This window comes from Liolophura sinensis, chromosome 1 (assembly GCF_032854445.1).
Source record: "Liolophura sinensis isolate JHLJ2023 chromosome 1, CUHK_Ljap_v2, whole genome shotgun sequence".
Lineage (NCBI taxonomy): Eukaryota > Metazoa > Mollusca > Polyplacophora > Chitonida > Chitonidae > Liolophura > Liolophura sinensis.
Genome location: NC_088295.1, coordinates 75,350,143 through 75,375,465, shown reverse-complemented (window position 1 = coordinate 75,375,465; position 25,323 = coordinate 75,350,143). Strand labels below are relative to the sequence as shown.

General features: G+C 39.2%; 1 protein-coding gene across 1 annotated transcript; it reads right to left on the bottom strand.

Moving 5' to 3' along the window:
- Positions 1–15,451: 15,451 nt before the first annotated feature.
- Positions 15,452–25,181, bottom strand: LOC135482323 (prefoldin subunit 5-like). Its single transcript, XM_064762251.1, has 6 exons — positions 25,144–25,181; positions 23,218–23,302; positions 21,216–21,350; positions 18,253–18,327; positions 16,998–17,103; positions 15,452–16,641 (listed from the first exon to the last, which is right to left on the bottom strand). The coding sequence occupies exons 2-6, from the start codon at positions 23,293–23,295 to the stop codon at positions 16,568–16,570; spliced, it is 468 nt and encodes a 155-aa protein (XP_064618321.1). The 5' UTR covers positions 23,296–23,302; positions 25,144–25,181; the 3' UTR covers positions 15,452–16,567.
- Between the last annotated feature and the right edge of the window lie 142 nt (positions 25,182–25,323).

Sequence of the window (25,323 nt, the reverse complement as noted above, 5' to 3'; positions counted from 1 at the left end):
GAATTTTGTATTGTGGTAATGCCAAATAGCAAAGGCATCCATCCTAGTCTTTCTTTCCGTCATGGCGAAGCGATGCTGTCAAAGTCGATGTTTTAATACTGTCAAATATGTGATTTGTTCCGGAAGTACATCCGGCATTGCGCATTTTCCTGCCATTCTCCGGGAGCTTCAATTTACCCATGTCAATATTCAGTTTTCCTGTCTTACATTATAAATTTATCTGCTGAGACAGAGGTATGGGCAAAGCTTTTCAGATATTAAATAGTCTTGAAACAGCGTGTAAACGTTGAGTCGTGCTAGTTTACTCACCATTTACTAAACTTGTGTCAACTTTCAAACGTCGCTGGTTTGCTTGCGAACCTTTTATCGCCGTGGCGGGTTACAATGTGCTGAAATCAATTTTGATAGACTACTATAATCTGCACCAACCACAAGTGTCTCACGTACTCAGTGTAACCTGTAAGTGTCATGTGATGTCCTCTATATAATTAGTCCTCAAGAAATATGATCAAATTACATAACACCTGACCTGCAATCGCTATGTGTATCTGCATTTTACCAGACAAGGATAAAACATGCGATTTTCAGAGAGCTTACATTGTATGTCCCACACTAAACATGCAACACTTGTGGCATGGGCATAAAACTGGTTTTGGAACTTTCTCTGAGGGTCTTCAAAATAAATCTGCACACAAGACGAAACCAAAATCCGACAGTAGGCTTATTATTCAACAGTCATGTAAATCTACGACTATTCAGACTCGAAGAAGGCATTAAAGGTACAAAACTTAGGCACTGAGCGGGATGGTTTTCAAATTTGATCTGAGGTTACACAAATTGAACCTACTAAATCGGATAATACTTAGTGCAGTTATTGCTTGAAATGCAACCACTGATCGAATTTGTTAAACATGAATAACTTGTATATGCACGGATTATATATACGCTGGTTTTCAGTCTTGATCTGACTTGCAACACAACCCGAGCCCGCAGTTTGGTTGAAATCAAACAGTATTTGAAGCAGATAGTGTACAGTGATAACCATCAGTCAGAATCATGGATGTAGCGATATCCCATCTATTAACACATGCATATTTCAAGCATGTTTTGTACAGTTAGGTCCACACGCATAACACCTTAGTCATCGCTAAACTATGTGTTTAACAATATAAAGTGTTTTATACAAAGGGATTTACCGTTATGCTGATATCGCCAGTAGCTGTATCACACTCTATACATCACTTCTTTGCACAACACTGGTGAAAGAAAATTTAGTGTATCGCATGGATAACATTTGTACAATACGTCATTTATTAGGAGATCTTTCATGTCCTTAAAACATATGTGTGAAGTGCATTTTAGGCTGAATAATTCCTGTTCTCGGTGACACTAAATCTGCTTTATCAATTACAAATGTACGCATTGTAATTAAGTCTACAACTGGTGGTGTCTACCAAAGAGTAAAAATAGTTAAACCTATACATATTCTGTTTTTTTTTGTATTCTTTTTCTAATGCTATACCCTAAAACAAATTGCCTTGGGCTATACACCAGCATAGAATTAAACTGTATTATTTGTGTCTGTTTTTAGTTGATCTATTCTTTCGACAAACCTAAGATATCTCTCCCGTAAACATATGTGATGCATGCCTTAATTGGCAATATCTTTCATTCAATCCCGTAAATAAAGCGCAAATATCTGACATTTTAGATCCGTCACAAAAAACAATAGATATTATAGCAAATATAGCTTAAGTCTAATTAGCTGGCAAACTGCATGCGCCCTATCACGAACTGTGTAGCTTACGGAAACACGTGCAGGTTTTTGTTCAGATTACATAAACATGTATAGGTAAATCCATGTCATACGGAGAAAAAGGAAACGTCTGCCAACAACCTGCGAATGGTTCTTCCCAGCTTCAAAATGGTTCTTCAAAAATACACACCCACACAAATCTATTGAATCTGGACATTTCCCCCCCTTTTTGCGTAAATACTATTGCCGCTGTGCGCGTGAGCAACACATTTTGTTTCTTTAATAACCTACACACCGTTTTATCTGTATGAAAATCTTATCTCTTCATGCAGTCCAGTACGCTCTGAGTGTTATCGTAGACGTGTATCAGGATTGTGCGAGAGCGTCGAGTCGAAAGCTGAGTAATTTAAGATTAATCGTCAAACCGTTAAAACAAGAATTCTATTATATCCATCTAATCACATTTGAAAATTTTGTTTTCATAATCACAAAGTAAGACTCTGACCCTGTAGCACAGTTCTAAGGGCAGTACTTATCGGTGGGGTCAGTTAGCAAAAAAAAAAAACAATTGTACTAGTATGACCCTTACTTCAATATATGACCCTGGCCTCCGTGGCCGAGGGGATTAGCACGTCAGAACGGTCAACGTGATCGCTGTGAGTTCAAGTCCAGTTCATGCTGCTTCCTCTCCGGTCGTACGTGGAAAGGTCTAGCAACATCCTGCGGATGGTCGTGGGATATCCCTCGGGCTCTGCCCTGTTTCCTCCCTCTGTCGTATAAGTCAAATATTCTTGAGTACGGAATAAAATAAATAAATAAATAAATATATGACCTCCACGGTGTGTGCATATATATCAGAACTAAACCCTTTTACTACGTGTGTCTGTTTGAGTTTTCGTGATATATTACGCAAAATATAACATGATTGTTTCAATTAAATTAATAATACAAGTCATTTTAATAATAAATTTAATTAATTATATATTTAAAAGTATTACTTTACGATGGCTTAAATTCATACAAGATAGGCCTCTCATAAATTCACTCCTGAAATCATGATTAAGTAGTTTTCGTACCTATTGCAATCGCTGATACATTGGTATAGGCCTACATTTTAAGATATCGTGAAAAATATCAGAGATATAGACATATCACAGTTTCTTCATATCCCCAATTCATTTAAAATATTATGAATTCTCATCAAGATGCCACAGTTTCAAATCGTGATATTGTTGTGTTCCGTACAATAATCTGAAGGGAAAACCGCCAGTTCTCTTTATTGAGTCTATGGTGTACTTGGCTTATGAAATAGGAAAAATGATTATTATGCCGTTGTGGTAAGTGAATCATTCTTAAATTTGGTTTTCTGAATGATTCACTATGTTGTTCAAGTATCTTCATATCACTGACAGTCGCAGTGCCGAAAAGAGTTTTGGATAGAGATCCAATAAATAGTAATAAAGATCTCCTTGTTCTAACCCTCTTCGATTGGGGTTTTTCAGGGATCAGCTCCGTAATTTGATCAGCTGTTCGGTTAACCAGTTGTCTGCTAGTTAACCGTAGAGCATTTATGTGTGAAGGGTGGCGCATATAGCAGCAATGTTGTGCTCTTGACTGCACAGTTGAAAGTTTTGTTTCATCTCCCTCTGTGGAATTTTAAAATCTAAGCATGGATTCGATAATCCTGCGCAGAGGCAAAATATATTGGAACACAATGCCGTAATTTGGACGTTGCACTGGTGTCGTAGAGCTGGATAGGCCAAATTTGGTTAGCAGCAAGGTCAAGATGATTATCAGCTTACAAATGCTTCCAGATGTTGCCTTGAAGAGAAAGAAAAGAGGGTAAAGATTAGAGAACGAGACATGGGATTGGTAAACTACACCATACAGGGTGATCAATTCTGTTAGCACTGTGACACGATGTGTCGGTTGGCGTGCTGTACTGAGTTTGGGAAAAATAGTAGTAAGCATATCTGGAAGCAAGCGCAACTCGTGTCATCTTGACTGATACCATATTCAAATTTCTTACTAAATGAAGTATTTTAGCCAATCAGGTTTCTTCGCTGTCTACCTCATGCCGTCCTGGACACATGCAAATCTGTCTTAGTTCTTGTGGAATGTTTTCCAGACACTCCCACGAATCCTTTACCTGACCTTTTCTTGTTATTAGATACTTTTTTACATTTCCAAAGAATTTCATCTTATGTATCTTTTCTATTTCGTTGCCCTTTGCGACTTCGGTCTTCTGGGCATCAATATTTGTATCCTTTGTTGTGAATATTTCTTCAACACCAGGCTTATCAACGTATGGTTTATGATTTCCCTATTTTAACCTTAGGATCGAACAAGCACACCTTTTGATCCACCTTAAACGTGGCTGCTCTGGATGTTTTAGTCAAAATAAGTTTTACTTTTTTATTTGTGCTCTCTGAATATTTTCAGTTGTGATCTTCTCTATATGCTTTAAGTTCCCTATTAGGTGTTCAAGATGCTATTTAGCATGTTTTCCTAACGTTTGTTTGGGAATCTTCTCGGTATGAAAGTTCATGTTCATCCGTCTACCAGACGTAAGTTCAACTGGTGAATGTCCTGTTGAATTGACACCGGGAGACATGCGCAGAGCCATCATTATTCCTGGCAACAGGGGCGGCCAGTTTTCATGAGATGGGGTAATGTAAGCAAGCATCATCTCCATGATGGTCCTATTCTGTCGTTCACAAGTCGAATTTGTTGGAGGATGATACGAACTGGTGTCATTCTTTTCACTTCAAAAAGTTCACACACGGCACTAACTAATTTTGACATAAAATTTCTACCTCTGTCAGAAAGAAGGACATGTTGGGCACCATAGCGAGTAAAAATTTGCTCATACAGTACTTTTGCTACTTCAGTGGCTTCTTGCGTTTTTAAGGCGAATGCCCCTGGCATCGTGTAAAGCTGTCAGTAACTAAGATTATGTGTTTAAACCCCTCTGGTGTTGTTGTCAATGGCCCTATGAAGACTATGTGCCATCGGCTGAATGCCGACGTGACTGGCATTGAAGTCAGAGGTGCATTAAGGGCATGAGGGTGCTTTTTGGTTTGCTGACAGACATTACAGCTGAAGATGTAATCTTTGATATCTTGGTACATTCTTGGCCAGAAATACTTATCTCTTACTGATGCAAACGTTAACGATACCCCTTTGTGGCAGCCTCCTGTTTTGGCATTATGGTAGCAGGCAAGTACGTTGGGTCTGAGCGTTTTAGGTAGGGCTACTTGTGCAATTAAGCCTTCTGCTTTGACTACATTTTTAGATCGTGGCTGGGAGAAATGATACAATATGCCGTCAAGAAGATCAAACTGTGAAGATGTATGTACAATGGACTTGATTTTCCCTTCATCATCCGGTAGCCTGTCGTCTTCTAAGTAGATTATCATGTCTTTAAAATCCGGACACTCTCTTTGCAAGTGTTTCAGATTTTTCTGCTGGAGATGTCGCCTAAAGGGTGTTCTAATGGATGCCCTTCTGATGGATCTATCCTTGCAACAGTGGGATTGTTATCTGAATGATAAATGGGTTGTACCTCAATGACTTCTCTATTTCTGGAATTAACTGTTTCTGTCGTTTTGGATGTTTCATTAGGGTAGGTGCGTCTAGAGAAAGGGTTTGCGTTACCATGCGATTTTCCTTCTCTATTCATAACCTCGCACTGGTATGACTGCAAGGTCAGTGACCATCGATGTAACCGACTATTGGCAGGCTTAAAAGTGTTTAGGTTTTAGGGCCTTATGGTCTGTGATAACCCTAAATTTGGTGTGAGACAAATACTCATGGTAAGTATTGATGCCTTCTATAATAGCTAAGCATTCCAGTTCCGTAATGTGCCATGGAACTTCATGTCGCCGAAGGCCTCTTCCTCCATAGGCAATTACATGCTTTTTTCCCTCTTCGTCCAATTGTCCTAAAATGTACCCTATAGCAGACGGAGAAGCATCGTGGTTAAAATCAATGGTCTATCCATTCTTGGATATGCGAGGATAGGTGCTGTCGTTAGGGCTCTTTTTAAGCTTTTCTACATCTTTCTGTAACAGCTTGTTTATTGGGAGGGTTATTTGAGCATAGTCTTTAACAAACTTCCGGTAGTAGTTTGGTAAACCTAAGAAACTTCGTACTTGGGCTACGTCTTCTGGGACGGGAAATGAATCAATAGCATCTGTTTTAGGGGTATAAACTCTGACGCCGTCTTCAGTTATTACATGTCCTAAATATAATACCTTTTCTAAAGCAAACCTACACTTACTAGGCTTTAGAGTAAGGTTCGTCCGCCTTAGCCGCTGAAAAACATTGTTCAACTGAGAAAGGTGCATGTCAAAGGTTTGGCTAAAAATCAAAATGTCATCAATGTAAACTAATGCATATTTCCAGTGGATGCCTTTAAGTACTTGGCTCATAACTAGTTGGAAAGTCATCGGGGAATTCATCAAGCCGAATGGCTTTATTCGTAAATTCCCGAATGAACGATGAAAGCTGCTTTGTGTCTCGTCGAAGGGTCCACAGGTATTTGCCAAAATCTACTAGCTAGATCAAGAGAACTAAAATAGTTTGCCTTAGACTGATCTATAGCATCGAACACATCGTTCAATCTGGGTATTGGGAATGACACTGGTTTTGTGACAGCATTAAGTTTCCGATAATCAACCGCAAACCTGTATTCGCCACATTTCTTTTTCACCATGACAACAGGGTTATGCCATTGTGAGCTGGACGGAACAATAATGTTATTTGCTCGCATCTCGTCTACTTGTGTGTCATTTTCGGTTTTGATAACTGGCCCCTGTTTATATGGCGGCAGACGTACTGGACGAGCAGTTCCAGTTTCAGTGTGGTAGAGTTTTCTCCAATTTCACTCATATTTCTGGAGAATATGTCTGCATTGTTTTTCAGCAGGTCTAACAGCCTTTGCTTTTGTTCCTGATTTAAATCTGAACTTGACAAGTCAAACAATGCTTCCTTGCCAGTATCGTCTTTTGTGTCAATAGACGAGAACAAAGGGCTAAAGAAGGAGGGATTTTCACTGGTTTCTTTAATTGGTTTTACTTCCAATACTCCTTCGTTCTCCTCTACTTCCCAGACTTGAGCTATGACTTTATTAACTGGAATTCGAATAGCTTGATCTGTGTGGTTAAGAAGAGTAAATCATGCCTTACCATTTTGTGTTTTAACAAGACTTCTTCCGCCTGGCAAATTAAATTTTGGTAACAGAGATTTAACAGGTTCTAACAGTGCAATAGTGTTTGGTTAATGTTTCAAAATGCGTACTGGAATGGTTTGCTGCAAGTTAGGTGAAACTGCGATGCTTGATATTGTTCTAGCTAAGTCTGAAATGCACCAGTTTACAGATATGCGTGCTGTCCTTGATGTACATTGTTTTTGTTGGTAGATCTATGTTTACCTATCTATTTTTCGGGGTTGCCTGCTGTCGTTGTGCTGTAGTTGGCCTTGCCTGGGAGTGTACTGTTGTTGCGGCTGATTCTGTCCAGCAAAGTCCGTATGCCTGCGTGGAGATGGATTTGTCACATTCATTCTGTTCTTTGCATTAGCATTGTTTTTAGATCTACTATTTCCGCTCTCAGGACGTTAACCGCCATTCCAGGTGTGACGGCTAAATGTGACTTTTCTGCTACAAGGACACATTTTCTCAGTTCTTCCACTGTTTGCGGATTGCTCTGAATTATATAGCTTTCTAAATGTGGTTGTATTCCCTGGCTCATGAGAAAAAACATTGTTGCATCCGGCAAGTGCTTATTTACTGTGAGCTGCCGGACACGAGAAAAGTATTCTATCACGGATTCGTGTGGTGTACAGTTGCTTTGGCCGGAATGTCTACTAAATTGCAGTCTTGTGGAAAAACAGTCTGGAAAGCTCTTACTAACGCAGTCCAGTCACTTTTCGTGCCTTCTGTTTGACTCTCGTACCACTGGGTGGCATAAGTTGAATGATGAAAGTCAAGTTTGTGAGTAAAGTGTTCACTGCTGGCTGTCCTTATAAAGACACAGAGAACAGTTGTCAACCACGACGTGTCCCTTCAGGTTACGCTTGTGTTGTGTTCGCTGTGGTGACCTAATCTCAAACCACCGTTACCGGCCCGGATAGCACAGTTGGTAGAGCGCCCGCTTCGGGACCGGTAGATCCAGGATCAATCCTTGATCGAGTCACACCTAAGACTTTAAAAGAGGAAGTTGTAACTTCCTCGCTTGGCGTTCAGCATGAAGGGGATAGTGCAACGACTGGTTGACCTGTATCAGTATAATGGCTCGGGCGGGGCAGCTTACTTGCCTTCGGTAAGTCGTCTCAGTGAAGCAGCACTAAATAAAAGAGCGGTGGAAATCCGTCCTGCAACAAGGAGGCACATTAGACGTACATGCACCCTAATGATTCCTTCGTCGTCATATGACTGAAAAATTGTTGAGTACGACGTTAAACCCCAAGCACTCACTCACTCACTCAAACCACCGTCTGATTAGACATGGTAACAAGAGGACTACTGATTATTAAACAAACCCAAAAAAAGGCGAGGCCTCCAGGCTTGTCCTGATTTCAATAAGGTACCTAATAAATCAATATTAATACGTCTTACGCATTTAGCATGACAAAATAATACACACTTATTCCTACATCTTAATTGTTAAAAATAAGACCATATTGGTATATAAAAATACACAATTAATTCATGTGTATACCGACTTGATACGCATATGAACATACAATAATTCTTCACTTTAATATATACAGGTAATACCTAACTGATACCACAATTTATTCACATGTTCCTGTGAACATAGAATCATACAATAATTCTTTACATCAATACATTTATGTAATACCTAACCGATACTGTTATGTGCATGCAGCTTATTTCATATGTGCATATGGACGTAAAATCATACAATAATTTTTTACCTTAATATAAATATATAATACAAAACTGGTATTCACATGGACACATTGTGGGGGGGGGGGGGATTGATTTGTACTGGCGCTTTTCCGGCCCAAAGGGCCGATGAGCGCCAAAACTTGGCGTCATTGAAAGTGCTTTTAACCTGGATAATATATAAAGGAAGAGTATATTATTTAGAACAAAAAAAAATTTCAATACTACTGCTATGGACATTGTAGCTTGTAACATTTGTAGCATTATAGCCGACGAATTTTGGGCTTGATGACTAAAAGAAAAAAATAAGTTTTTGTAAGGGGTCATTATTCATTATGATGACCATTACTTAATGTAGTTATACAATCCATATTTACAGTACAAGAGGTGCAGGTACATGGGTTAAAGAGATTTTTGGGAAAGGTGGGCATCAGAACACTCAAGATGTTATAACATATACGGAACACAGAGTATGGTATAGGAAGAGCTGAACAGTATACATAGATAATACCTGGACAAAAACAGTTGAAGCGTCAGCTCGTATCAGTTCTGTATGGGTAAAAAACGACAACAACCACTATAAAAGCGACAGATAGGCCGATCCAACCATGTTAACACTACAAAATATACCTTCATATAATTAATAATACTCAGGCAAATTATATGTATACAATCATATGAGTGTTATATTCTGTATACTACGGATTATTAAAAACGACGACATCTGCTAAGAAAATTGGCCAGGGCCTGGAAAGTCTTATTTCGGTTCGTTTTAGGGTTTAAAACAAATGCTAAGGTAAAATGCCGAAGGCCATTATCAGATTATCAGATTTTTTTCTATCATCGTTCAGAGTAGTCGAAATATAGGGAGGTTCTAGATTCCATGTGGGGAAATCAGGAACACGGGAGGACTGCAAAGCAACATTATCACAATCTAAAGACGAAGATATGTTCTTTGATCTCAAACTAAATGGTAACTCAGCATAACTATTTAAGTCATGCAAGTTGTCATAAAAGGAAGGTTCGAGCAAACGAGACGAAGCATTATTAACCGAACATTTGAGCCTGAAAAAGAACTTGAGGGTGCGCAGACGCCGACGGATAGACAATGGCCACTCGTTACAGAATACCTGTAGAACGTTAAGTGGTGTGGTGCGCATGCCTCAGCACTGAACAGACTCTAATTTTTCTTTAAGCGCAATGCAAGCAGAATCATAGGCTTCACAACAATAATCAAGTTTGGTACGGATGAGAGAGCGATATAGCAGTAGTTAAATTTAGAACTTTATCACATCTTGCTATCAAATAATCAATATGTCTACCCCAAGTAAGCCTATTATCGAATATAACCCCGAGATACTTAAAAGAAGAAAGTCGAGTTATTAAGGGTCAGACAAACATTACCAGTATGGCGCCGTGTAAACACAACAGCTTCTGTTTTAACAGAAGAAAACTTAAACCCCCAGTCCCGGCTCCATTTCATTACATCATCTAGACCTTGCTGAATATGCTTGTAAAGTCTGACCAAATTTAATTGGGTTCCACCCAGTGACGGGTAAGCCCCCCATAGATGAAATTACAACATTGTTATTGTTATTTCCCTGCTTCTGACCCACCTGCTTTGCTTTCTTCCCTTCCTGGGAGCTTCTATCTGCTGAAAAATCACGCGTTCGCTTTGTAGTGGATCGCGTTTCCACGACTTCCATGTCGTCTCCTTCTGCGTCATCCATGGCTGTAACTAATGACTATAGTGGTGTATGCACAGGGGAGTTATTACAAGACGACAGTTATAAATAGCAGAAGATGCTCGGGAGCTGCTCCGAGCCAGGGAGAAAAGACGAAAGGCGCTCTGTTAGGTGTGGAAGAGACAGTGTAAGTACAGGATTTCCTATCCCACAATTGTACACTATACCTAAAGTATAGCAACTTATAGCCCTATGCTACTATATAATATAATAATACTAATGATATTACTATTATACACTATATATTAATATATACACTATATATTACTATATATACAATCAATTATAGAAATTTGTTTCTATGGATTAACTATATTTCTAATATCAGGTGTGACAGCTTATCAGCCAAAAAAAAAAAATTCCTGTCAAAAAGCCCAATACTAAGCAACAAACGTGTATTATTAATTTGGAATTTACAAGACCGAAAGCTATTACAAATAAATCCAAAAAATATCAAATATACAACACTATAAAAAGCACTCTCAATAAACGACCGTACAAGAAAGGGGGTTAAGTTGACCTTTGCCTCCTTTGCCACGTCCAGACATCCTTGATGGTTTCTATCGAGCTGAGCAAGTAGAAATATCGAACACATTCGAATAACAATTGTCCTTATATACATGCACAGTACAACAATATTATTACATGCATTCTGGATTGAAGTACAGTAGTGTCCTGTGGTTCCTAGTGAATATTACTTCTTCCTAGATACAAGTGATGGTAACTTCCCAGTCATCATTTGAACTGTCCAGAAACAAGCGATGAACCTCACATAAATACATGTAGCTAAAGTCTGAAGCTAAGTCTGTCAACAGTTGACCCAGCTGAAATTACGTCCGCCATCCTCTTAGTTATCGGCATGCGCAATGCATGAAATCTGGCCAAATGGCTCTGCCATCTTTAATAATATCAAGAATTTAATTCAGTATATCAGGAATTCGATTCAAGGTATTAATGATGTCCACTGAATTAAACCTGTCAAAAAATAAATGGTCAGTATTCCTGATATCATTCAGTGAGTCGTTGATATAAGTCCTGTCTGAAATCCAATTCATGATACCATCAATCCATTTCTTGATATCATCAATTTTTTTTTTTTTTTTTTTTTTTTTTTGATTGGTGTTTTACGCCGTACTCAAGAATATTTCACTTATACGACGGCGGCCAGCATTATGGTGGGTGGAAACCGGGCAGAGCCCGGGGGAAACCCACGACCATCCGCAGGTTGCTGGCAGACCTTCCCACGTACGGCCGGAGAGGAAGCCAGCATGAGCTGGACTTGAACTCACAGCGACCGCATTGGTGAGAGACTCCTGGGTCATTACGCTGCGCTAGCGCTTTAACCGACTGAGCCACGGAGGCCCCGATATCATCAAAAATCTCCCTATCTTAAATTATGTTGACATTTCAAGAAATATGGATTACAAGGTAAAACGGTGTTGAAATACAAGAAGGGGAGTAGATGAAGTACACGTTAGCGTGGTCAAAGATTTGGGAACTGCGATGTGGATCTGCGTGCATGGCTTGCGTGTTTCCAAAGCGTCTGAATGGCAACTCTTCAGTGCTCGCTACATTATAAAAATTCTGATTCCTTGATTTTTGAAATTGATTTACAAGTTGGAACTTTTATGGTCATATAGGCTGAATACGGTATATCTTGGAATACCCGATATGACACACCGGTATGCTAAAATATATAGGCCTACACTGTGCATGCGTCACGTTCTCTTCTATATGAAGGAATAATTTTCCAGCAGGACGTCTTCAAAACTATATATTCTTTATACAGCGCAAGTGTCGCTCCCTACGTTCAATGCCGCAACCAAGAGATTGGTGGTGTACAAAAACCTTGAACAATGCCAAGGTCACTGGAGTCACACTGATGAGGCAGGAAGTGATGTCATGAAACACAAAAACTTTGTCTCAATCCTTGTTTCGAACAATACTTCATACAAATTCAGTTTCTCTATCAGAAGTATGCAAAACATGATTTCTGAAACAATTTTATTGATGAATGCTGATTAAATGATTCCTCGCGAAGGGGGTGGGGGTGATGGGTAAATCTGGCTAAAACCTATGGAAACGGGTAAGAAAATTTGCCACGGCTTGAAGTACTTTGTTGTGGTTGTCCATGGGCAGGACTTATATCAAAACTGCTAGTCCCCCCACCGACGATATTACAGCATTATAGTTACTCGCCGAACTTGCCGATATTTGGGACACCAGTGTGGATTTCTTTCCTCTGCGTGCTTAAGCTCCACAGAAAATTCTCGTGGACGTTTACCCAACGTCCTGCTTTCGACAACATCCACAGAGTCAGGGTTATCATGTTCTTCCATGGCGGCTTGATTATGTACTTACGCAACTGGTGGACGGACAAGAGTGTTATTATATGATCAGTTATGTAAGAGAAGGAATGCCTAGGGGCTGCACTAGTCTATATAAGCCCCGTTTACACTACCGCTTTTCAACCGGGCTCGGCCCTGATGGGGCACGGCCCGGCAAAAAATTGGGTAGTCTAAACGGGTTAAGCGTACTCGGCACCGTGCCAGATTTGACCGGGCCGAACCCCTCAACGAGAGGTAGGCTCGACCCAGCTGAAGCTCGGCTCGGCTAGACAAACGTGTAGTGTAGACGCGTCACCGTGCCTGGCCCGCTCAGAGGACTTAACTGCGCATGCTTAAAGGCAACTTCCTCTGACCTTCCACTTGCGGCTTTTCAATTGGCGCACTTTTTTTCGAACAATAAGAATTTAAATATGTCAACAAATCGTGGCGCTACTTGGACAAAAGAGGAGACAGAACAGCTATTAGCTATTTGGGGCGAGGAAAACGTGCAGGCGCAACTTGAGAGCGCTCGTCACAACCACAAGATTTTTGAGCAGATCAGTGCATCCTTGGCAGAGAAGGGCGGATTCGACTTGCAACCACTGGCAGCGCCATTTTCGCAGCTGAATAAAGTGTTTGTACCTCCAATGTCTGAAGAGTGCCACAAATAAATAGCCCAACTCAACCTGAGTTGTCGTTCCTGTTTGTGATAATGGATTTGGCCCGCCAGCGAGGCGTGTAATGTAAACGGTACTTGTCAAGGGGGCTCGGCCCTGATCAAGCGCGACCCTGCTAAAATGGGCCCGGCCCGGCTGTAGTCTAAACGCGGCTTATGGTAAAGAAAAGGCACCCTGTTAGTTGTGCTGAGTCGTACCGCGTAAATACAAAGCTCTGCTATAGCACAATGCAACCCTATACCTCATGAATAGATGTAAGTATAGCCCTACACTACCAGACAGTTACCAAATAGGACTACTCGAGAAAAAAAACACAGCTTCCCTACGAATTCTGCATGATCAGTGTTGTGTGTTACTCGTTGTGTAAGATCTGTGTACACGCGAACACAGACAAACACCCGGGAATGTGAAATGGGCACGCACGTAGGCCCTGGCCCTGTAAAGTTAAAAAACAACCGCTCCCGAGTCAAGAATTACGACATTTCCTTTCAACTGATTTCCAATGTTCGGACGTAGTTGTATGCTCTGTTGTTCCTTACTTCATAAGAAATATTTTCTTTTGGTGAAAGGTAAATTTATTAGACTTTCTTAAAATTTTATTACTCCGAGACAATTTTTGGTATGTATTCTTGTGTTGGCTGTTGGTTAGTACTCTCATGACTCTTGGTACATGAACGGGCCATAGAACTTCATTGGTGGACGTATGTGGTCGTCAGTACATCAACGAGCTGAAATACGAGCTGTAGGCTGCTCGTTAATTTGTGGTTTGTCAGAAAACCGCCATGCATGGGGAATCCAAGACTCCCGTGCTGGAAATCAAAACGTCTCCAATCGGATAGTATAATATATACTAAGTCAACGTCGGTAGTTTGCAGGCTCTGATTTTCTCTTGCCATGAAAAACGACGGTAATTTTAAACACACAATCAACCTAAAAGAAAAATACACTGGTAGTACTCAAAATTGTTACGTGCATGTGTGTTTTTTATTTTGTATACTGTTGACATTCTTAAACATGTTGCCTTTATTATTGGAGGAAAATATACCAGTTATTTTACATTCTGTATTTTAATACAATCTTTGCTTTATTTCATGCACCGGTCAATGCCATCTACTAAATCTGTTTATTAGATGACATTTCGCGGTAATATATTTGCGCTATGAGGCCATATAATATTGTACTCAGAAGTGATGACACCATGGTGATTTACTTTCAAAGCATAGTCTATATCGGGAAGTTAATTTTTATTTTTTTATTTGATTTGATTTGTGTTCTAAGCAGTACTCAAGAATATTTCATTTATATGACGGCAGCCAGCATTATGGTGGGATGAAATCTGCCTGCCTAGCATCGCCGCACTCCACAGTGGTGAAAGAAAAATAGGTCTTTTACTAACTTAAGGCTGCGCCAAAGGCCCCACGAGATCGAGGAACATTCAGATTAAGCGTATATGTAAATTAATCATGAAAACTGAATCACTTTTCGCGCTGAGAATACAAGTATATAATATTCCCAGTTTGAGGAATAAGTTATCCCGAAAGTTAAATTGCTCCTAAGTCTTTGTGATTAGATGGCATGCACTGGGCGTTCGGACTAAGAACAAATCAGGTATCTGGTAGAAGCCATCACGAATGATCAAATAGAAACATTCCTAAAATGATGATAGTAGTTGGCGTGCATAGCCAAGAGTGATTTGGAAGTTCAAATATATGCCCTCTTCAAGACCTGAAGATAACAAGGGCTTGAAAATAACAACTTCAAAATTTTGAAAAAGTTTTAAAACTGACTATTGGGTTGTCCTACCGATTTCACTTTACAAATCATTATATTTAGACTTCCTCTTAATTTCTTTCTATTTACCAGTGAAATGCACCCAACCATTATCATACACCCGATTCCAGTAATCAATGAAATCTCCTTTGTGACATCGAGCCCTTATTGTTTCAGCAATAATAACACCTTCTAAACAAGAGCCTTTCATATGTGGCTGAGGACAATTTCATAAGGCTACACCACTGGATCTCCACGGGTATATGACGATATTCCAGAATAAGACATAACCACATAAACACAAGCTGGATTCACGCACACGACCTCATTTATCAAGGTTCAGTCACTTTCCTTTGGACACCAAATACGAAGGTTCCCTTCATCTGCCGGTAACATACATTTGATTATGCTCAATGTACAAGGACTTTTCACTAATATGACGGCGGCAAGGTTAATGGTTGTAGGAAACCGGAATGCCTGAGGTAAACCATACATCTTCAACAGGTACACAACAACCCTCCTGACTTAAAGCTGGATCCAAGCCAACGGGTACTGGATTTGAACACTAGACCTAAGTGGTCAAAGGTTTGACACTTGCACCCAGCCAGTGCTTTAACCACTTCCACCAGCGAGGTAACTCTTTGCCTAAGAAGAGTTACCTCTCTTGTTTAACTGCCAGCTTTATTTCTTAAAGGATTACTTGTTTTTAGAAAATAAGGTATGGAGACTTTATAAAATTATGTTTGTGTTAGTCTCTTTCATTACCACTACACTAGAAAACAACATACCAAAATGTTTTCAAGCTTTGGCATGACAAAACGTTTCTGAAGTATGAAAATTATCAGGTTTTACAGTGTGAAAAACAAAGAGCAATTCAAGCTCGAAACTAAAGAATGATCTCTTCAAGACATAACGTCTTGTCTGAACAACATATTTTGTTTGGATGACTGGACAGATATATTTAGCCAATGAAACTACAAGAGACATACAAGTAATGAAACTGTTTACTTTTGAGTTCTATTGTTTACATAATGGATGACTGTATCAGTGATCAATACATTACCCATGTTGCAGGCAATAGCACCAAACAACAAGAAGGCTTTACAAGACTAATATTTTCAATGGTTAATCAACTCAAATCAACCAGAAATTATGTCATCTTGATGAGACAATTTTTTGTTGTTTTTCCTTCTCCATGTCAACTCTGTACAAAAGATGCTGATAGGACATCATCAGTCACTGTAAAACAAAAACTCCAGACACTGTTCCAGGAGTCCTGTTAAGGACTAAAGTTCTATCAATGAGCTAGCCGACAGACTGTAGCACTATAAACATGGTTACACTTTGTTGGGGAACAGCACAATTCAAATTTGACATCCTCACGACTTGGCAGCTCCTGACATCTGAGCTTGAACTTGAGCTTGAACTTTGGCCTGTAGTATATCCACAGTCGCTAGAACAGAAAACATTGAAATGTTTAAATATTTCAATTTGATACCAGTCGTAGATAATGGAAAGAAAATTACGCGTTTTCTTCTTTAATCTTTTATAATGTTAAGCCATAGTTTTTTTGCTTTGCAGAAAACTTAAAATATCAAATTATCCATGGACAGGAAAGATACCGTACAAGCAATCCTTTCATGAAATAGTTAACAGAATTATCTCCCTTGTCTTTACCACACCAGTAGGTTTACGGTCAGCTATATACACTATTTGTACACACATAGTCCAAAGGTGAAGTTTAGATGGTTTAGAGTGTTACTTGTTTTATGCATCTGTACCATGCGTATCATATGAGAACCTCATTACCTTGTTTCATGGCATATTTTTCTCGTAGCACTGGTTGGATTTTCTCAATCTGTTTTGTGATATATTCTATTTTACGTTTGAAATAGCTTTTCCCGTCGTCTACTGTCTGGAAAAAACAAACACACATTCATAAACAGAGGCTGTGTAAATCCACAGCAATATCGGTCATTAATTTATTTAGTTTAACCAGTTAGTTAATTTTATTTATTTACTTACGCTAAATGACAATAAATTTCGTCTATGAAAACTTGCCTGTGAGTTATATTGATTTTAGAAAGGTTTTTTGAAGTTTATTTGGAACATGGGATGATATATTACTAAAAAATTGTGAACTTCATCACCAAAAACAATATTTTGTGACATTCACTTGCCTCTAAGAATGCACTTTTGTGGGCGAAATTTAGGGTCATTTAGGATATTTATTTATTTATCTATCCACCTGACTACTATTCTTTCATGGTCAATACAAGATAATTTCAGTGGAAATTTCTGATAGTGGTCAGGTCTGTCATGTGGAGGTAAGATATATTATTTATTTATCTGAATGGTGTTCTATGCTGTACTCAAGGATATTGAATTTATATGATGATGGCCAACATTATGGTGGGAGAAAACCCAGAAGAGCCTGGGGGGAAACCTAGCTCGCTGACATACCTTCCCAAAAAATGGCTTTTGCGACCCAAAAATGACATATAACTGTTTGATTCATATCTGTAGTGTTAACTTAAACAAGAAACATTTTCAATTAAAAAATAATGACTCCTTATCTAATCACTGTTGTTCACTTTAGTACAGTAAAAAAAGGCATTTTTGCAGCAAATCAATTCTGTTTACTTGTTTTTCACGAATTTCTTTTTCACATTAGTTTTCACATGCATTGCACTGTATTTGCCATGTTGTTTTGTTTATTTATTGACCAGATTTATTGTTATCTGTGTTCATGAATTGATTGACAATTTTGATGAACACTTCCTAGGATCCTCCTACTTGAAATGATGTTAACAAAACTCGGTGCTGTGACGCACGTCGTGACCAGTGCATACTCGGAAGCAGTATTCTCTCATTTTAGATGCATGGACCTTCGTGGTACCTATGGGGTAGGAAACTTATATTTTATTAAATAGAATAATTGACATCGTATGCTTAGGTACATTTAATCAATCCTTTGGTAAAAAAATGGTAACTCATTTCCTCATTCCACAGATTCAAATATTCAATGGAAAACAAATACTGAGAAAACAAAAACGACTCTTACCTTTTCTACATAGTAACCTGTTCCTATATCCACCAGAATGTTCTCAACATCACTCAGATTTCCTGGTACATACATCTTTAAATCTCCATCAAGGAAAACTGACATAAATAAAAACTAAGTACACCTGACATATTTATCTGATTTATACTCAAGTATATACTCTCATATGATGGTAGCCAGTTATATTTTTTTTATTTATTTGATTGGTGTTTTACGCTGGACTCAAGAGTATTTCTCTTATACATCGACAGCCAGCATTATGGTGGAAAGAAACCAGGGCCAATTTTATGAGTGAATAAAATGGATTGCTTGGAGTAAACCACCAACCACTGGAGAGTAACTGCAAACTCCCTACATATGATAAATATCTCCAGAGGACTTCATGCAACACCGCACAAGATACCACTGACTTTTTATAATTGCATACAAAAGCACTGAATGAAAGCAGAACAATCTACTAAATTAACTGCGAGAAAACAGGATTAATGCCGTTTAACATGACACAACAACATCTACTTAAAAGCAAGCACAACAACTACTTGACCGCAAGTTCACCCACCTCATATGAACATTAATTTATTCTGTGTCACAACTTTTCAGATGAAAGGAAATCTCGATGACCATTTATGGAGCTAAAGTTAAATTTAGATTTTAAATTTTAAATTCACATAATTAATTATTTCAATGGTGTTTTACGAAATACCGTAATTCGTTGACCTTTTCCACCAGCAGGCATCAAACCACAGCTGTGGGCCACACTGTAAACTTTGCCAATTTTACTTCAAACGATCGAAACTTAAAACGGTGTCGCATTGGTGGAGTGGGCAATTGTTTTCTCAGCTCGATCCATGGCTGGACAAACATCGCCACGGGAGCACGGTGCACATGCTTGGCGAGATGGAAGTAGTCCAGTAGATACCCACTTGAAGAAATCCAGACAACACCTTTATTTTTATCCATGAATTAAAATGAAGAAAGTATCTGTAAATTCCAAAGCTGTCTCAAAGCATGTTCAGGTCAAACTCGCAAGCTAACGACTGCTTCTCCAGCTGTCAGCTACACTGTATCGCTGAATGCACTATTCAACGAGAAACAGTGTTGTCTGTTCGCAGTTCCTTAAATCAATCAGAATGTAAATGTATTTCAGCGATAAAGACCTGACTGACAAGTATCTGTAGTTAAGCTCCTGTAACATATAGAGGAAGTTTACCAGCGCACGTGGTGTTTTGTCGTCCCATTTTAGAAGTGTTCTATTTATTTATTTATTTGATTGGTGTTTTATGCCCTACTCAAGAATATTTTACTAATATGACGGCGGCCAGCACTATGGTGGGAGGAAAGAGCCCAGGGGGAAACCCACGACCATCCGCAGGTTGCTGCAGACCTTCCCAATTATGACTGGAGAGGAAGCCATCATGAGCTGGACTTGAATTCATGGCGACCGCATAGGTGAGAGGCTCAAGGGGTATTACGCTGCGCTAGTGCGCTAACCAACTGAACCACGGAGGCCCCAGAAGTGTTCTATGTTCCCGCCATTTTCATTTCGGAAACCGTCAGTTATATAACATACTCTGGACGAGGTTTCCTAAACCAACCCATGTTCAAAACTCATTCTCTCACTATTGTGACAGCCAACTGCAATGTCTGTACATCAGTAAATTTGCAATGAGCCGCTAGAGGTAGACGAAAACAATCTTCCACACATTTCCGGTTTCATAAAATGGCGATCATAACCTCAATATGCACGGATTGAACATTGTGTTCATATGTGTAGACATGGATGCCCATTGACAGCTTCATATTGCAACAATAGTAAACATTGGGTTAATGCAAGGGTAAATCTATTTCTACTCGCATATTTTGGGACCTCATTCACTGCGTAAGTCTTACAGATATCTAACAGCTTAGAGAATTCAACACTGACCAAATAGATGAACTTATTTTCATTCATCCGCCCCTTGGGCCAAAAAATAAAAATCAACACAATTAGCAGACGGAGGCCCAAATTTTACCCACCGTCAGGAGCCTTTTGAAGGGCCTGTGCATTTTAATTTGAGCTTTGGACCTTCAAAGGCTACATCCAGAGCTGGGCGAAATTGTTATTTGCATATTAATACAACTGTTTGTATTTGAATACCCTGTCAGTTTTAGATTGACCCTTCCTCCCCAAAATTTCCACACAAAGAATCATATCCTTAGATAATGAAAGCCTGCATTGGTAAGATGTGAAGACATGTATGTTTTGAGGCAAACAAAGTGGGTGAAAACAGATTTTCTTACGGGGAAGAAATGTGTAATGCTGAGTCTAATTTCTGTATTTACAGGCGGAGCAGCGCAGTTGCTCATTCTTAACGATGTTGTGTTCAACCTGCTGAAAAAAAAAAAAAACGCTTGACTTGGACCGATTATGGGCAGGTCAATCGAATTACACCCAACAGACAACTAATTTCACCTCATGTTGCATCGGCTCACATGTTACTGAGAACAGCCAACATCTGAGTAGAAATTTAGTATCTCAGTAAAATGTTTGCTGTGCCTGCACGTGTGTTATCGGTTTGCTGCACCGACTGCTATCTTGTCATGTGGCTGAGTACCATCAACCACCTGCGGTGCGCTATTCAACTTATCTGTTCAGATTCCCCTACAGCCCTGGTCCCATTTTGGCAACTTTCCCTTGAGCATTTTGACCACGAGTGCTGTTCAGCTGCTGGAAAAGGTCAACGCATTATTGTACTCAAGAATATTTCACCTGTACAACAATGGCCATCGTTACGGTCAGAGGACCATCTGAAGACTGCTGGAAGACCTTCCCATGTATGGAAAGGAAGCCAGCGAGAGCTGGACTTGAACTCACAGTGACTACATTGGTGAGAAACTCCTGGGTCATTTATTAACTTTGTAGAAGGATGTTAAAATGTTAAAATGAAATCTTTAATAACAGCTTATGTTTCACTCAAGGATACTGAACTTGTCAGTGGAACCAAGATGTCTTTGCTGAGATTATCAGGGTTCAACTTGTTCAAACATTCCTGCGATTCCACAAACTTATTCTGAGCCAGCTTCAGCTGATTCAAAGAACTTGTAAAGAATTCTATCTCCTAGAAAAAAAAAATCATAAATACATCATACAAGGCTGATGTGGTTATGAACAAAGCATGTTACACAGTATTAACGGCCAAAACACGCCAAGCAACCAGTCTGTTGATTACTGTTTGTTTATGACAATGCAATCAATAGCCTGAATCACTTGTGTGTCCTGAAAGTGATACAAGCCAACAAATATATCACCTATCAACAGGAAGTTATGTACATTTTGGAGATAAGCCGAGATTGCCGTCACATGGTTGAGTGACATCAATTCATTAAAGAATCTGCTTTTCACAATGAACATCTAAGAAGTAGGTCAGCAACTAACAAAGACATCAATCTTGTTCTTACAAATGCAACCATACTGAAATATAATTATTTCTATATATTACATGTATTATCTTTTTTAAACTTGACAGTGGTTGAAGGGTCTCCTGATGTAACATTTCAACAAATTTATTTCCAATGATATCTTGGCTTATACTAAACACAGCCCAACAATGAAAGGCTCAAAATAATCCTTATCCAACGGTTAATCTATACAACATATACAAAACAATCAGCAAATAAGATAATTCTAGTTCAGGGGTTCATAGAAGTTGTCTGGACGAGCCAGTATTCGGTCTGTCGATTGAATAAAAAACACAATAACTGGTTATATTTATTCAATTTGAGGTTGTTTTTAGAAAGAAATATTCAAAATTTTAGATAAACTCAATTTGAACATATCCAAATTTACACGAACAACCTCATTGCATGAGTCATCTCCCTTTTTCGGAAATCTTCATGATCCTCTACGTTGCTTAGATTTTTTTAACTTCTGGAAGCAGTGGGGCATATGAAATCAAACATGACACATAGTAAGCTTCTTTGCTCTCTGCTAAATCGGTCTTCACAAATAACTTGACCTACTTCAGCTTCCAATCGTTCTGTTTTTGATATTAGCGCAGCGCAAGTGACCGTCTTTTGTAAGACGAATCGAAAGCTTCTTAGGAACAAATGGCGTGGGTGAAGAACACGGTTCTCCCAACGTTACTGCATAGGAAATGCCTATTTTTGAATCGCTGCCAGTGATCTTGTATCCGTTGGATTTGTATAATTTTGAGCTTTCCTGAGTATGAGTCAATAAATATTTTGTCTGAGTATTTATGCTGAATTTTCATGACGTTATTTTGTACAACTAGGCATTACTGGTGCTAGCAAAGTAGCAAAAAGTTACCTTTTCCCCAATGCAGTTTATTTTAGACGCAAATGGGTGGTCTTGTGACCCCCAAATTCCAACCCGTCTTACAGTATACAATGAGCTGTGTCGGCATTTCACGGGGCCCTGATTCGCGCAGATTCGGACAAGACAGGGTGGGTGCTCTCACAAACTAACGCAGCTATATGGCGCGATTTTTTGGTACTTGCTAGACTGAATACACATCTCGAACTGCCAGTTCTGCTAGCCTAACAGCGCTGTTAGCAGCTGATGTAAAATCTCACCTTTTAGCCACGTTAGTTTGCTACATTCCAGAAATGTCGACTAGGCTTATTAGAAGGGATTTTTTGAGTGTATAATCTTGATATGGTCTGAATACTCTACATGATCAGTGCATTATTTTGATGGGTTGGTGGTTGTGCTGTGTAAAACAAGGACAAACATGCAGTCAAATACAGATATGCACATTTTCTGACAAATAACACATCAGGATACCCTTAACACAATGTTGTGCCGGTAAGCCAAGGCTGTTGCATTGTAGACTATTCAATGTCCAGTTTCCGATACTTTGTTGGCTGAGATTTGGTTCACTCGTGAACTTGAGCACTTCATCATGAACTTTTATAGATGAAAAAGAAGAATACAACACTCATGCAGTTTCATGAATATGTACTAACCTGGTCAAGTTGTTGGGTCAGCTGATTCAGCTGAGGAATTTGCAGTTGAGAGATGTCTACCTGCTGTCTGCCTGCCATTTTGTTTCTAAAATTATGCACATGTCGGTGTTAGTTATCCCCCTTGTACTGAAATTCTGTCTTGAACGTGTGACAGACTTCATTTATTTTCATGTTACAAAACATAACAAGTACTTATTTTTTTCACTTCATCGATCAGAAGGCCCCATTTGCTGAGGTGGTAACAATTCCATGCATACAGTATTAACGGTACGGCCATGTATCTTTCGACATACAGGTACATTACATCTTTTGTTCAAGTGCCAGGCTGAAAGTTGTGTCTGCTGTCGATTAACTAAGAATGCCTATCCGTCGATCATTAATTTGTTTCATTTGACTAATTAAGGTTTTTCACAGATATCACCCAAAAGTGCCGTCATACGAAACGCGTACTTAATAAATAATCACCTGCAATCTATTTAGAAATATACTTAATATATAGAGCGTCTAGGATAGATTTTACGCTGCATAATCACGTCATTACGTATTTAAACAAAAATAAGAAAACTGAACATCATTTCTGATGTGTTATATATATATATAGATAACAAACATATGCAAAATTGCATACCCGGTATCATTTTACACTCATATTGGCTTAGGCGTAATATATTTAGATATTAAAAAAACAAAAAAAAACAAACACAGGAGCAGACACAAAAGTTTATGTGAATTGTATAAACTGCACATTGTGGATATAACTAGCATACATAATGATAATTGTTAGAATGCGTAAATAGAGCAGGGGCGTAGGAAGCCGGGGGGGGGGGGGGGGGGGCAAAAGTGTGTGTGGGGGGGATATACCCCCCCCCCCCTCACTTTTCATGTTCCGGAAATTATATATAGCCTACTTGTAACACGAACAGGCGCCCTCGCCGAATAAAACATCACACTATTGCAAATATATTTTCTCGAGAAACTAAACAAGAAAAAATGCAATTTTCCCGGTGAACATAGGCCCTACAGAAGTAGCATATATTAATATATACAATTCTCTCATGGAAGAGCAAATCATCTACAGTGTAATTTGACAAAAAAAAAGTGGACTCATTTGTCTCCAAGCACAATCTTTTTTCTAATTTGGCGACTGTTTCAACGCCATGACGTTGCAGTTCTATTCAGCCCAAAAAGCAGAATAATTAATATATTTGTACAATAGGCCTATATTAACTCATCGATGTTGAGTTATGTATTTCATTATGGTTTGTCGTCATTCCAAGATCATTTCACTGAGGAAGGGTTGCAAGATTCATCAGGAAAGGAAAGATAAGTAACCGTTGTAACCACTGACTTTGGCGCATTACTGACAGTGCCCCGAAATCAGACGCACGCCTTTTTTCTGAGCCAAAGGCCTGATCAAAAAGTGTACGTATACATATGAATGCCATTGCTTTCAAACCAAAGCAAGCCATCGCGAATAGGCCGGCAAGTTTACCACCAAGGCCCAGTAAAAACACGGATGTTTCTTTCCACCGATTCTCCTCCATACGAGTTAAATGCTTGTATTAGTCAATCTACACAAACCTTTCTCCGACATGCGTAAATTTAATGTTGAGTTCTGGATAAAATAATCTTCTTTGTTGACCCGTGGTTAAATTAACAATTGAGCTTAACGTCTATTTCAATTTTTACAGACAGGCTTAAATAGTCAATAACACCTCAATTGGCATATCTAAGATACGACAAATCGTCTCAAAGGCGATATAGCTCCTTCAGAGATTCCGGGGCCTTGGCGACCCCTGGACCCTCGCCTTTTTCGCTAGGACCCCCCTCCCCCTTTGAAATTGCTTCCTGCACTTCAGAAGTGATATTTTTGTTATAGGTTAGGCCTATTAAGTCTCACGCAGTACGTCCTTCAGAATCCCAAACCTGTACTTATTCTATCTGTTGTATTAGTGAACAAGATGTCGATGGACTTTTCGGATGCAGACTTTAATGGTGCATCAGGGCCAATGTTCATGTTCTGCAATGTTGTGATCAGCTTTCATGTGTTACTGTTGCTGTTGTCATGGATACAACGAGAACGAGGTTAATGGCTTGATCACGTGG